At 33.2% G+C, this 16,105-nt stretch overlaps 2 protein-coding genes across 2 annotated transcripts; both read left to right on the top strand.

The window, feature by feature from the left end:
* Positions 1 to 4,923: 4,923 nt before the first annotated feature.
* LOC107469280 (putative AC transposase) lies at positions 4,924 to 8,636 on the top strand. Its single transcript, XM_016088662.3, has 5 exons — positions 4,924 to 5,210; positions 5,332 to 5,399; positions 5,813 to 6,031; positions 6,391 to 7,331; positions 7,522 to 8,636. Exons 2-5 carry the CDS (start codon positions 5,357 to 5,359, stop codon positions 8,440 to 8,442), a joined length of 2,124 nt encoding a protein of 707 aa, XP_015944148.1. The 5' UTR covers positions 4,924 to 5,210; positions 5,332 to 5,356; the 3' UTR covers positions 8,443 to 8,636.
* Positions 8,637 to 11,101: 2,465 nt separating this feature from the next.
* LOC107469290 (oleosin G) lies at positions 11,102 to 11,944 on the top strand. Its single transcript, XM_016088671.3, has one exon. It carries the CDS (start codon positions 11,209 to 11,211, stop codon positions 11,674 to 11,676), a length of 468 nt encoding a protein of 155 aa, XP_015944157.2. The 5' UTR covers positions 11,102 to 11,208; the 3' UTR covers positions 11,677 to 11,944.
* Positions 11,945 to 16,105: the final 4,161 nt, after the last annotated feature.

Below are 16,105 nucleotides of genomic sequence, written 5' to 3'. Positions count from 1 at the left end.
AAAACGCGTTTTCTTTTTTTTTTAATTATATATTTTTTTATTAAAGTTAAAGTAAGGGTAAATTTGGAATAAATTAAAAAATTTTATTAAAAAGGACGATTTTAAAATGAAATGCAACATTAAGGACGATTTTAAGTCAAAAATTACATCAGGGACGGTTTCGATTCTGGCGCTAAACTTTAGGGACCAAAACAGTACTTACCCCTTATACTTATAACATGTTCAATTTGTTATATATTTTTATATTATTCATGTATTATTATTATTTAATAAATATTTTATGTTCAAAATGTTATTTATTTATTTATTTTAACTTATCTATAATTTTATTTATATTGTTATATTATTATTGGCTTTTTAAGATATTGTTGACACTTGTTATGTCATTGTTGATTATTTAAACTTTGATATTGAGACTTGTTATATGTATTTAATTTTTTTAATTTATAAAACCGCAAATCCAATCCAAATCGCTTGAAATCGGATTCGGATTGAATTTTTTTAAAAAATATCCAATCCAAACCGCACTGCAAGTAAAATTAGTGTTCAGATTGGATGAATTTTTGATTCAAGACCGATCCAAACCGCACCGCAAATACCCCATCATCTTCATCATCTTCATCATCATGATCATCATCGTTATAGTTATCATCTTCTTTTTATACATATCATTGTTATCGTTATCGTAGAATTTTTGTCATATTGATAACGTTTCCTGATTCAAAATTAAAATTTTTTTTGTGCATTTGTAGCAAAATTTCGATGTAAGAGTTCTGAATATGAACTGTTATTGTGATGAATATGTTCCATTCTCGTTTTGGTGTATTTTGAAAAACTTTCGGTGTATTTTAAAAATCTTGCGGTGTATTTTGGAAATATTTCGGTGTATTTTTATTCTGATAAGTTCTGCATAATTCAAAACTCTTTCTTTTCCTCCTCCTCATCTTTTGCTACTGTTTCTTCTTTTTCATTATCATCATTTTTTTCTTATTCATCTTTTTCTTCTTGTTTTACCTTCTCAAGTTTCCTCTTATTTTACTCTCTTAACAAGAATAAAAAAAATCAAACAAATAAGAAAAAGAAACAAATAATGTTACAAAATTACTTGAAAGAGGATAAACATACATTCATTCAGCTAAATGTAAGAAATAATAAGAAAAAAAAGAAGAAGAAAAAATACATTAAAGAAATTATTTTTCTACATTTGTAGTAAATTTCGATGTAGGAGTTTGGAATCAGGATTGTTATTGTGATTAATTTGCTCTATTATCATTTCGGTGTATTTTTAAAAACTTTCAGTGTATTTTAGAAAATTTGCGGCATATTTTGAAAATATCTCAGTATATTTTTATTCTAATAAGTTTTGCATAATTCAAAACTTTTTCTCTTTCTCCCCCTCACTTTTCTGTTGCTGCTGCTTCTTCTTTTTCATTATCAGCATCACCTTTTTGTTTTACCTTCTCCATTTTTTTCTTGTTTTACCTTTTTAACAATAATAAAAACAAAAAAATCAAACAAAGAAGAAGAAGAAATATATAATGCTATAAAATTACTTGGAAGAGGATGAGTCTACATTCATTCAACTAAAAGAAAGAAAGAAACAAGAAAAAAAAGAAGAAAAAATGCATTAAAGAAAATATTTTTTGTGCATTTGTAGCAAAATTTCGATATAAGAGTTCTGAATTTGAATTGTTATTGTGATGAATCTGTTCCATTCTTGTTTCGGTGTATTTTGAAAAACTTTCGGTGTATTTTGGAAATCTTGCGGTATATTTTGGAAATATTTCGGTGTATTTTTATTCTGATAAGTTCTGCGTAATTCAAAACTCTTACTTTTTCTCCTCCTCCCCCTCATCTTGTGCTGCTGCTTCTTCTTTTTCATCATCATCTTCATGATTTTCTTCTTTTTATTCCTTATTCATATTTTCCATTTTATTTTACCTTCTCAATCTTTTTCTTATTTTTCTCTCTTAACAAGAATAAAAGCAAAAAAATCAAATAAAGAAGAAGAAGAAATGCATAATGATGTAAAATTATTTGAAAGAGAATGAACCTATATTCATTCAACTAAAAGAAAAAAATAAGGAAAAAAAGAAGAAGAAAAAATGCATTAAAGAAAATATTTTGTCTATTTATAGCAAAATTTCGATATAAGAGTTCTGAATCTGAATTGTTATTGTGATGAATTTGTTCCATTCTCGTTTCGATGTATTTTGGAAAACTTGCGGTGTGTTTTAAAAATATTTTGGTGTATTTTTATTCTGATAAGTTCTGCATAATTCAAAACTCTTTTTCTTCCTCTTCCTTATCTTTTGCAGCTGCTTCTTCTTCATCTTCTTATTTTATATTCTTATAATTTTTCTTAAGAGAAAAAAATTAAACAAAGAATAAAAAATATATAATGTTGTAAAATCAATAGAAAGAGAAGGAGGAAAAAAATATAGCAATAACAATAATAAAAAGAATGATGATGAAGATGAAACATGTGAAGAGAAAGGAGGAGAAATGCAAAGAAGAAGGAGAAGAAGAAAGAGGAGGAGGAGGAGGAGGAGGAGGAATGCAGGATACAAACATTAGAGGAAGAACAACGTGATTTCATGCGCGTGTTATGTAAGTGGGTTTTATTGGATTAGGGTTAACTTGTATGCAAAAAATGCTTGTATGTATAGCGGGACTCTAAACTATACTCGGGATATTAATGTAACCAACAACAACAACAACAACGACAAAGCCTTATCCCACTAGGTGGGGTCGGCTACATGAATCAAACGACGCCATTGAATTCTGGCATGTATCATGTTTATAGAGAGACAATTTCCATATAGATCTCGTTTGGCCACTTCATGGATGGTCTTCTTAGATCTTTCTTTGCCTTTCACCCATTGTCCATCTTCCATCTCATCCACTCTTCTGACTGGGTATTTTGTCAGTCTTCTTCTCATATATCCGAACCACCTGAGACGCGATTCTACCATCTTTTCTACAATAGATGCTACTTCAACTCTCTCTCTTATATCTTCATTCCTTATTCTATCCAATCGTATATGACCACTCATCCATCTCAACATCTTCATTTCTGTCACACTTAACTTATGTTCGTGCTCCCCTTTGGCCGTCCAACACTTTGTACCAAAAAGTATAGCCAGTCTGATAGCAATGCGATAGAATTTACCTTTAAGTTTTAAAGGCACTTTTTTGTCACATATAAAACCAGACGCACTCTACCATTTTGACCAACTTGCTTAGATCCTATGATTTACATCCTGTTCAATCTCTCCATTATCCTGTATGATGCACCCAAGATACTTAAAACTCTTAACTTTTTGTAGGATGTTATCTCCAATCTTCACCTCTATATTAGGATTTTTCCTTCGTAGGCTGAACTTACATTCCATATATTCCGTCTTGCTACGACTTATGCGTAAATCATACACTTCTAGAACTTCTTTCCATAACTCCATTTTCTTATTTAGGTCTTCCATTGATTCTCCCATAAGGATGATATATTTGGCAAAAAGCATGCACCATGGTACAGGCTCTTGGATATACTCTGTGAGTACTTCCAAGACTAATGTGAAAAGGTATGGACTTAAGGATGATCCTTGGTGTAATTCTATACCAATAGAAAATTTCTCTGTCACACCACCTTGAGTCACTCATAATAACCTCCTCAGCTTGCATCTCCTCATCCACAACTTCTGGCACACTAACCGGGTGATCAAAGTAGATATAAATCTCATTTGTCTCCTTGTTTTTAAGCTTATTATTCCTCATGTTATTTATCTCAGTATCACCCCTCATAATATGTAAGCCAGATTCCAAGTTAGGTGCCATGCTATCAAACCAAAATATCGTCATGTTCTCTGTGTAACCTAACTCCTTCAGTAACGTTTCAAAATCAAAGAAGTTCACCAAATCAATGTCTAAAGGTGGCCACTTCTTGACTTTTCTATCAACATATTCTAATTTGTCCTCTGCATTCCTCTTAAAATCCATTCACGTCCACAACATTTTTAAAAATAAACAACCAGGCAACCCGTTTCAACCTACTCAACACTGCAACACCAACATGCAATTTAGGAACAGAGATTGGATTACAATAATGTTTTACATACCCAAATTCGTTACTAACCTGAATGCCGATACAAGCTGCCTCCACTGCACGACGTCGGTGACTCCGTCAAGTGCAGAGTTAGAGGAGTCCTCTGAGTCCTTCTTGGCGACCTTGTCAGCACCAACACTTGCTACTTCCACCACGTTCTGTCCTATAGCGCGAAGAAGGTTGAGAGGTTTTAGTTATTTTGTAAATATGAGTTAGGACTTGGGGGGTTATCAGGGTGAGAATGACATTTGCTCCTTCTTAATCTAGCAACGACATTGTTTTTGAATGTTGACAGGGGGACAAATCGAACCCTGTCCATTTATCCTAATCCAGATTGGCACTTAACTCTGGACTAACTGTCAGATTAGCGCTGGTAAGTACTACATCAGACTTTTTCGTCAACTATGGACGGGGGATACACGGGAGGAGCACGATGAGTTATTTTATGCATAAACAAAGACCGGCGTGAGTTACTTTTTTTGTGAGGGATCATCTTGTCCTAATTTAAAATGGACAGAAACCGAATTAAGTGTATACTCTTTATTTTACTTTGGGTCCAATGTGAAATTAGAGGTGGGGAGAAAACAGAAAGTGAATTAAGGGAAAAACATAGTGGGCTATGTATGGGCCAAGGAATAACGAAGAAGGCCCATTAATGAGTGAGTGAAGCAAACAATGGCTGAGTGAGTGAAGTCACATATGTTTATGACGTGCAGAACCAAGCCACTGGGTAGAGCCAAACTGAGCGAATGACTCAGTGAGTGGGAGAAAGGTGGTTTAATTACTACTTTACCCTCTTTGCTTTGTTTATAGAAAGAAAATTTAGATTGGGTTTGCTTTGTTTCACTCCCTTCTTTGTTTGTGGTTTGAGCGAAGCCGTCAAAAACAGCGAAACACAACACTCTCAGATCTGCAGCAGCTTCAATCTCTACGCCGACGCGCCTCTAACATTCATATCTCTCTCTCACTCTCGGCTCAGATCCCACGCCGATCTTCCTCAGCTTCCGTTCATCTTTCTCTCTCTCTCATCGTAGCAACCAAATTCTGCTTTAAAAGAACAAAAAAATTGAATTTTGAGACTTGGGTTCTCATGAATTCCCCCTCTCCGGTATACCCAATTCCCTCTTTGCCTTTTCATGCTTATTTTACTTTTTTTTGGGTCGTTGATTACCTAAAGGAGAACAAAAAATCTTCCTTTTTTCTGACTATTTTTTGTGCGGAATTTTTAGGCAGGTGACAGTTGGTGTTAGTTACATGGAGTGGGGTGATAATAACAACCACTACAAAACATATAAAGGTACCTACTCAATATCCACTGTGTTTTCTGTTTTTTAGCCTCTTACATTTTCTTTTCGAAGACTCTGTACATTATTGGATTCTAGCTTCGTGTAATGCATGATCATGGTTCCTTTTTCAAATAGCGGGAAAAACTGATGCTTTAGTTAAATTGTTGTTGTTGAGGGACTTACTTGTACATTGTGGACTTTGATCACGTTTTTCCAATTAAATCTGTGAACTATAGTTTGAGCTACTTTGAATTAGCATAACATGCTATGTGAAATCAAAGAAAGGGAAGTGGTTTTTCACTTCGGCATACTTTAGTTGTTAAATGATGTCTCAGTCTGAGTCTTGTTTTTCAACATCCTATCAATTTCTTGAGGATGCATTTTTTATGACTCTGAATTCCTTCTTCTCTTTTGTTTTGAGTAGGCGACCAAAAACCAATGATGGATGTGGCTCTCATTTCAAACATGGATCCAGTTAACATTGACCTGAGTTCTTCAGATAAGCCAGTTCCCGTTAATCCACAGAAGCCAAGAAAGAAAACAATGACATCGGTTTTTTTGAAGTTCTTTGAGACAGCCGCCGATGGGAAGACTCGGAAATGCAAGTTTTGTGGACAGAGTTATTCTATAGCAACTGCCACAGGTAAACTGTCTGCACCACCTTTTGCGGTTGATGCATTTCCTATCCAATAGGGCTCATACTTATTAAGACACAGTGGAGAAAGAGAAAGTGAAAATTTGTTCTGAGATGTAGATATTTGAATGTCTCTTTCTCTAAATAAATAGATTTCTGTCCCCCAATGTATTTTTATTTCTTCTTTAGATAGTCTTAAATTGCAGCTTAAGTTGACCATAATCCTTATGGGCATATAGCTTTAAAACCTGATAAATGCTTATGAAACTTTGTTGTTTAAATATCTCAAGCTTTTGATTTCAATATTTCATAAATATGCTTTGCTTTTTTCATATATACATTCACTAAAATATCCTTTATTCATGAAGGCAATTTGGGACGGCATCTTGCTAATCGCCATCCAGGTTATGATAAGTCAACGGGAGAGGCTGTCAATAATGTGGCACCCCGGCCCACGGCTGTGGCCAAGAAGTCTCAGCCTCAAACTCAGCCTCAGCCTCAACCTCAACCTCAGCCTCAGCCTCAGCCTCAGTCTCAGTCTCAGCCTCAAGTAAAAGCAAACCGGGTGGATTATGATCATCTAAACTGGTTGCTGATTCGGTGGCTCGTTTTAGCTTCTCTCCCTCCTTCAACTCTGGAAGAAAAATGGCTTGTAAATTCCTACAAGTTTCTAAATCCATCTATACAGCTCTGGTCAGGTGACAAGTACAAGAATGTGCTGGGAGAAGTTTTTAGAAGCATGAAGGAAGATGTGAAAACGATGTTAGAACATGTTTCTTCCAAGTTCTCCATTACTCTTGACTTTTGGACTTCTTTTGAACAGATCTTCTATATGAGTGTAACATGTCATTGGATTGATGAAAACTGGTGTTTCCAGAAACTGCTTCTTGATATCTCGTACATACCCTATCCATATGGTGGTGCAGAGATTTATCGATCGCTTATAAAGGTTCTTAAATTCTACAATATTGAAAACAGAATCATGTCTTGCACCCATGATAACAGTCAAGGTGCAATGCAGGCCTGCCATACATTGAAAGAGAACTTGGATGGTCAGAAAATAGGGCCATTCTGTTATATTCCATGTGCTGCTCGAACTTTGAATTCAATAATAGATGATGGATTGAAATCTGCAAAAAAAGCCATTTCTAAGATCCGTGAGTTTGTAATGGAGTTAAATGCTTCATCAGTGATCTCTGAAGATTTTGTTCAACTGACGGCAGCATATCAAGAAGGTACTTGGAAATTTCCTCTTGATTTTACGACAAGGTGGAGTGGAAACTACCAGATGCTTGATCTTGTGTGCAAGGTACCATGTTATATTTTATAACCGCTTTAAATGAAAATAAGAATCTTGATCTTGGTAGTATTATATTTTAAATGAATTTGCCTGTGTGTTACTCTTGATTTGTTTGCGGCATCTGAAAAATGTTTGAATCAATGTTGTGCAATATGATGGATGGCTTCAAAACTAAAACTATGTTGATTTTATTTTGCAGGCAGGTAAATCAATGGGAGATGTTATCGGTAAATATGACGAAATTCTAGATAGCAGAATGCTTCTGAGCTCCGCGGACAAGAGTTTGGTTAACATCATGCATCAGTATCTTGAACCATTCTACAAGACCACAAACAACATATGCACCACTAAGGTTCCAACAGTGGGGCTTGTCCTTTTCTTCATGGATCATATATTAGAAACAAGTGCTACGTCCAGCGAATCGCGACACAGCCCGGAATGGCTAAAATCTGCTGCAGAAGGAATGACAGAAAAAGCCAGAAATTATATTAGTCAGGTTTCTAACATGTTTACATATATGACAGCGATCCTAGATCCTAGAATCAAGGGAGAGCTGATCCCAGAGGGTTTAACCTCGGAAAATTTTCTGGATGAAGCGAGAACACACTTCATGAGAAACTATTCTACCAGTCATTTTCCATCCATGAGTTCTGGTTACAATGCACAAGAAACGGAAGATGGAGGAAGCGTCTCTTTTGCGGAGGAAATAGCTCGCAAGAAACGCCGAGCAAGCATGAACTCTGCCACAGACGAGCTTACACAGTACCTGGCGGAGGCTCCAGCCCCGATACCAACAGATGTCTTGGAGTGGTGGAAGGTTAATAGCACAAGATATCCTCGGCTATCAGTTATGGCTAGAGATTTCCTTGCTGTGCAAGCAACTTCGGTTGTGCCTGAAGAACTCTTCTGCGGCAAGGGCGACGAAATTGAGAAGCAAAGGTTCTGTCTCGCACATGATAGCGCGCAAGCTATTCTGTGTATCAAGTCGTGGATTCAGGCCGGCATCAAGTTCAAGTTCAAGTCGACGGAGATAGATTATGAGAGGTTGATGGAACTTGCAGCAACATCTGCTGCTGCAACAGATAACAGCCCTGCTAGTTCTGACAAGAAGCAAAAATAAACATGGTCACTTTTAGATTATATCTTGATTTGGGACCAAAGAATGTTTTGAAAACTTATTGTTGTATGTATTAGTGTAATGTATTATTTTGTACAGTTGAATTCTCTTAGTAACTTAACCTTGGAAGAAACATGTTCAATAAGCACCTTATCGCAAGCAAGAATTATTTTAGTTTTTCACTTATGAACCTGGCAATATCAGAACAGGAATAACTTCAAGGCAACTTGGCTTATACAACTCTTAACATTTTTGATAGGTCTATAAGTATTTTTTTTTTAATTATGAAAAGTTATAGCATTAATATTTAGTATGATTTTTAAAATTAAATTATAACTTTTTAAAAAGTTATTTAAATATTTATAAAAAAGTTAAAAAAATAGCTTCTTTTATAATAAAAAAGTTTTTTTATTACTTTTAAAATAAGTATTTTTAGGATTAAAAAATTAAATACAAAATAACTTATTTGTATGAGTAAATGATTAAAATGGTTCCTGAAAGATTACGCAATTTGGTCTCCGAAAGAATTTTTTAATTAAATTCATCGCTGAAAGATTTTCAGTTAGTCACGTTAATCCTTCTATCACTTCCCTCGCTAATGGCGTTAACGGAAGTTGACGTGGCACGTTAGGATCCATGTCAGCACACCCCATCCATCCCAGTTGTCTGCCAGTACGATTTTACGAAATTTCGTTAAATTAATCCCTAACTAATAAACCCTAATCCATCATAGTGCATATATGTCCCCTTACGTTGGAGTTAAGTTGTAGAGGTTTAGAGACCAATATTGGAGGTCACTGGCATAATGGGTGGTGAAAATAGAGGTCGTCGTAGAGGTCACTCACTTGGTAACTATGGGTCTAGCTTGTTTATGCGAAGAAAGAGAAAAAATAAAGACCTTATATGTCATTGTGAGCCGAAGACGTTGATTAAGAAATCTTGAACTTTAGAAAATCTAGATAGATTGTTCCATACATGTCCAAGATACCGAATGAGTTGTTCTCATGAATTCTTTTATTTTTAAAATTCTTATTAGTTGTGGGGGTTTTCAATCATAAGATTCCTTAAATTTTTGCAGAAGAGCAGCTATTGCAACTTCTTCAAGTGGGTTGATGAAGATGAATATGGTGAAAAAAATGAAGATGCAGAAGTAGAGAGTAATCATGATAAGTAGAAAGTATACATTACATGGAGAATGAGAAGTTTAGAAGTAGAAGTCAAATTTACAAAAATGTTAATGACCTTTATGTTCATTGGATTGATAATTGTGATTTTAGTTGTGGGATTAATTTGCACATTTTATATTTTCAAGTGATAGTGCTATTAATTTGTTCTTAGGTATCTAATGTGTTATGAATAAAAACAAATTGATATGTCCTATTGTATTCAATTTAGCAATAAATTGAACAATTTGTTTTCTTAAATTTAATTTTAACAAGATTATCCTTTAAATTGTAATCTGATTAATTAAACTTAAAAGTAGGAGTTGAAATTAACACTTTATGAATCAGTTAAAAATATTACACAATTGTTTGAATCAACAATTTGTTTGATCATAATTGTCTGATTGATATCCAAAAAGTTAACTATATTAACTTAATCAAAAGGCTAAACCCAAAAAAGGGATTTAACAATGAAACCAACCACAATGTTTTTAATAGCAATAAAAGAGCTTTATACAAAAAAATATATCATTAGTCCTAATTATATAATGTTTAGAAATCAACATCAAATAGGTTTATCCTTCTTCCTAAAAGGTTTGAATCTTAGAGTAAGAACAGAAGCATATAGTCTGCAAGTCTTTTGGCAGTGAGAGAGTGAGTGATGTGGCTCAGTACTTGGGGTAGTAGGAGCAGTATCAAATGGAGGGGCAGAAGTAGTTACAACTACAAGTTGCAGCTGCATTTACCTTGCTTATTCTCTAACCTCCATTTATTTTTTTTACAAGTTCTCTTGTTATGACCAACTTCATTACAGAACATGCACTTGATGGGAGGTCTTTTCATCTACAAAGGAATAAAGATAAAACTTAGCCTAAATTCAAAACGACAAACAACTCTATAATGTACGTTATTTGATTACAAGAGTTTTGACAACAAAAAAAAGTTCAATTCATTAGTAATAGCATACAAGAAAAATTAGCATTTATATTCTCTAAGAGTATTATCTAAAGTAAATTAATTGATGAAGATATTATACATTGTTGTTTCACATGATTGTAACAAAGGATTATTTTTCATGCCAAAGTAAACTTTTTTTGGTTTAGCCCTCTTGCCATGTTAACTTTTGTTAATGGTGTTAACGAGAAAATTGATGAAAAAACTAATATGACTAATTGAAAATTTTGTAGGGATAAATTTGATTAAAATTTTTTTTTCAGAGACCAAATTAGAGATCACATGATCTTTTAGAGACCATTTTGACTAGTTACTCTTATTTATATATTATTTTTAATATAAATATTTTTTAAAAATCATGTCCAAATTAACAATTTTGTTAGGCAGAGAAATAAATGAGTTAAATATTTGGGCAAAAAAAAAGGAAAAGAAACAGTCCTAATTCGAAGCAAGGAAACGAGATCCCCATCCACCCCCACCGAAAAGTGCAAGAAAGAAACCCCACATCGACCGTTCCACGTACCCTTCTTGCATGTCACCAAAATACCACCTTTTCTCTCACACTTGTCTCTCTCACTCTCTCTCTCTCCCTCTACACAACACAACAATACCACTCTTCTCTCTCATTCCTTCACCATCATTCTCAATAACCATGGCTGATAGACTCACCTTCCAAACACCGCTATCACCGCACCATGCGTTCCTCCGAAGGCTCCAAGATCACACTCCCAACTCCACCCAGCTCGCCGGCCTCTTAACCCTTCTCATCACCGGTTCAATCTTGCTCCTCCTCACCGGCCTAACCGTCACCGGAACCATAATCGCCATGATTTTCTTCTCCCCCTTGATAATCATCTCCAGCCCTATTTGGGTCCCAATCGGAACCCTATTTCTTCTCATAACCGCCGCCTTCTTATCCATGTGCGGATTCGGGATCGTTCTCGTCGCCGCCGTGTCTTGGATGTACCGTTACTTCCGGGGAATGCACCCGCCCGGTTCCGACCGGGTCGATTACGCCCGGAGCCGGATCTACGATACGGCCACCCACGTCAAGGACTACGCTAGAGAATACGGTGGCTACTTGCAGAGTAAGGTTAAAGATGCTGCACCCGGTGCTTAGCTTCGCTCTGATCCGTTCATTCAGGACGCGAACCAAACCGGTGTTTGTTTGGACCGATTTGGATCGGGTAATGGTGAACCAGTTTTTATAATTTTTGGTATTGTTATTTGTATGGTGTATAATTATTACTACTCTGTAGGAGTTAATTATTCCCTTCCGCTGTTATTTTATTCTTGCGTTGTTTCATTTCTTCCTTTTTCTTATGGGGGTTTTCGGGTGTGTGTAATTTTGATCAAGACATGAAAATTGCCAATCCATTATCCGATTATGTATTTTTTTTTTCACAAAGAAGAAATGATATCGAATAGCACTGTTCTATTAATTTAGGGGTTTTATTTTTTTCGCGAAGTTTTGGAATAAATATGTTTAATTTTTTTTTTTTGGGAAGTAATGAATTTAATTATAAAACCTTGTTCCTTTCCTCCTTATGTTGATCCATGATAAGTGGAAGCGTGGAACTAATAATGTCCTAGATTAGTGTACACTATGATTTTCTCTTTCTAAATATTAGTGTTTAATCATTTGTTGGATTATTCCAACATATCTTCTCTTAGGAAGAAGGAAATTAGAAAAGAACAGTTTGGAGATATTGTTGGAGGAAACACTCTCAATCATGAAAGAATGGCCGAATGTGCAAGAGAAATAAATCAGTTGACTGAAGCCTATACTATGGAGGAACAATTTTGGAAAGAAAAGTCCAGAGTAAACTGGCTGAGATGGGGGATCAAAATACAGGGTTCTTTCATTTCAAGCATCAAGCAAGAAACAAAAGGAATAAAATTTGGAAATTAGAAGATGAAGATAGACAATATTGGGGCTAGAGCTCAAAGATACTTTGAGAACCTATTCTTAATAGACAATCATATTGATCCAACCGAGGCATTAAGTAGTTTAAGAAGGAAGATCTCAGCCGATACACAGGGGATTACCGAGGCTGATTATTGATGAAGAGATTAAGAAGGCATTGTTTAATCTTGAGGCAGTCTCAGGAGATGAGTATGCAGAGCCGCCAAGAGTTTTTTTGGGAGGTAATGAAATTCTCAAAAGTTTCAATCATATATAAATCTATTAAGGAAAAGTTTAGGGGCCAGTAGTTTTATTGAATTTTGGCCAGCATGTAATCAGCAGAGAAAGGTGAGTCATTGGATGAAATCTCACACCAATCTCACACCATCAAATCATCATTGATGGCTAGTTGATGACTAACAATCACAAAAATTGCTGGCCCCCTAGCATTGCTCATCTATTAATCCTCAAAGTGAATAATGCCATGACAATGTCTCAGATAAGGCCTATTAGTCTAGCCACAATTTTTTTATAAAATTATCTCTAAGATTTTTGTTCATAAGATGCAACTTCTTATGAACAAAATTATTAGTGATAATCAGAATGTTTATTTGTGGTAGACTGATTATCGACAATGTTTTGGTAGCATATGGATGCATTCAGTTGTTGAAGAATAAAAGCTATGGAGATAATGATTTAGCCCTAAAATTTGACATGAGTAAGGCATATGATTGGGGTGGAGTAGGGTTTTATATGGATATTGGAGAAATTAGAGTTCTGGGCTAGATGGATAGGAATGTGTATCTACTATCTCTTTTTCTATCATTGTAGAAGGTTCACTTTTTGGTTTTTTTCTTTCAAGCCAACTAGAAGGTTTCATTAAGGAGATTCCTTTTTTCCTTTCCTTTTTCTTAGGGTCTTTTCTATTTGTTCCACAAGGGAGAATAAAATAACGGGTAAATGACATTCATAAACTAAATACATTTCAATTTTATATAAATTTCTTAAAAATAAAAAACGTTATGTGAATGTCTCTGTGCATATTTCTATTTAAATTGAATTCATTGAATTTGAATTAGATTTTGTAGTACTAAATCAAATCAATATGATTCGAATTAGTCATTATAATATTAAATTGAATTTAGTTGATTTGATTTACTACTAGTACACTAAATATATATAAATCGAATCTAGTTGATATAATTTACTACTGCATAGCACATATATAGTAAATCCTAAACTTTAAACCAATAGTAAATTGAATCAGCTTGATTCGATTTACTACTTGGACAGATTATTGACATTTATTATTTTTAAGTTAATTGTGTATTAACTTTAAAATATAAATGTCAATAAGAAAATATTCCTATTTGAATTCAAATAAAATATCAAAAAAATCAAAACGAATAAGAATAAAAATTTAACTTTTGTGGTTTAGTTCAAATTACAAAAAATCTGCATTTTTATAAATTTATGAATTTAAAACAGAATAATAAACGATTTTTAAAAATTTATTAAAAATTATCTTTTAACTCATTAGCATCTAAAAAATCATTACCGAGATTTTTCATATTGAAAAATTTAATATAAAGTATAGCTCTTCAAAATGGCATAGGAGTTAAAACTTGAATTTTTTCAGAGTCAAAGATAACAGATAGTTATACATTATAAAATGACCAACTATAATTATATAATATGTAACTTGAGAAATAATAGTTATACATTATAAAACACTTTCAATAATTGATATAATATTTTAATTATTTCTCAAGTTACATATTGTATAAATAATTAAATATAATTGGTCATTTTATAATGGATAAAATCTGTTACTTCTGATTTTGGAAAATTTAAGTTTTAACTCCTATGTCACATTGGAGGGTTATGCTTTATATTAATTTTTTTACCTCAAAAGTCCCGATAATGATTCTTTAGATGCTAATGAGTCAAATGATGATTTTTAATAAATTTTTAGAAATCGTTTGTTATTCCGTTTTAAATTCACAAGTTTATAAAAATGCATATTTTCTTAAATTTGAACTAAAATACAAAAGTTGAATTTTTATTTTTATTCGTTTTGATTTTTTTAATATTTTATTTGAATTCAAACAGGGCATTTTTTATTGACATTTGTGTTTTAAAGTTATTAATTTAAAAGTAGTAAATATCAATAATCTGTATATGTAGCTAGTAAATCGAATCAAGCTGATTTGATTTAGTATTATAAAGGCTAATTCAAATTCAATAAATTTGATTATATAGATACATGAAACATTACTAATTTAAATCATATTGATTTGATTTAGTACTATAAAATTTAATCCGAATTCAATAAATAAAAATATGCATGGAAACATTTATGTAATATTTTTTGTTTTGAAAAATTGATGTAAAATTGAAATGTGTTTGATTTATGAATTTATTTATCCTAAAATAACATTTTCCTAGGAATTTCAGCAGAACAATAGATGTCCATCCATCAATCATATTTTATTTGCGGACAACTACTATTTTGCAAGACAAACTAACAAAGTTGCCTACTATTTTTCAAGGCAAACTAATAAAGTTGCAACAATTCAGTGCTTATTCTAGAGATATACAATAATAAACTTAGCGTGCAACAATTCACGACTTATTCTAGAGATATATAGTAAACTTAGTGGGCAACTAGTTAATTTGAAATAAAGTTGCGAGAATTCAGACTAGTTAATTTGAAATAAAGTTATGAGAATGGGATCAGTTAATAAATTGGTAAAATGCTTAGTTTAATAGTCTAATTGGAGTTTAACCGATTTAATTAAATATTAAATAAAATTATTAAAAATTTAATATATAATTTTAAATATTTAAATTTAATAAATTTTAACCTAATAAAATTTTACAATTTCATCTAATAAATTATTCATAATTTACCAACAAAAGTTATAAACAATTTAAAATATCAAAATTTATACCTAAATAGATTTCAACTTAAAACATCAAAATTTATACCTAAATTAAATTAAATCGTATGTAAATGACAAACATAATGTTCAACAAATAGCCAAACAAATTTAACCATCAGAAAATCAACAACTCAGAATAACCAAACATCAACAAAATCATTATAATTAACTCAACAACTCAAAATTAAACCCAACTCACAATTAAACCTAACTCAGCAACTAGGGATGACAACGGGTCCCCATGGAGGCGGGAACATGCCCCATCCCTCGTCTCCATTATCGGTTCCCGTTCCCATCCCGTCCCCGCGACGGGTAATGGGACCCCGTATCTGCCGGGGACTCGAGTATCCATGGATATCCACGAATTAAAAAAAAAAGGAACAAATTGAAAAAAATAGAAATTACTAAAATTGAAAGTAAATCACAGAGACAATGAGACATATATATGAGATATAAATCACAAAAATTGCAAAATATTACAGATATGACAAAAATCAAATTAACAAATGCTTCAAGGTAAATCACAAAAATTACAGAAAATCACAAAAAATTACATGAATCACACATCTTACAGAAATTAAATTTTTTTTAAGTTAAATGAAAATCATAGGGGACGAATAAGAACAACGCTCACTGAATGACAAAGAAGAAGAATGATGAAGACGGTGGCGCTCCTACTGCGATGAAGACGGCAACGG

This window comes from Arachis duranensis, chromosome 1, assembly GCF_000817695.3.
Source record: "Arachis duranensis cultivar V14167 chromosome 1, aradu.V14167.gnm2.J7QH, whole genome shotgun sequence".
Taxonomy (NCBI): Eukaryota; Viridiplantae; Streptophyta; class Magnoliopsida; order Fabales; family Fabaceae; genus Arachis; species Arachis duranensis.
Note: the sequence above shows the minus strand (reverse complement) of the source record. Positions and strands in the feature narration are given on the sequence as shown.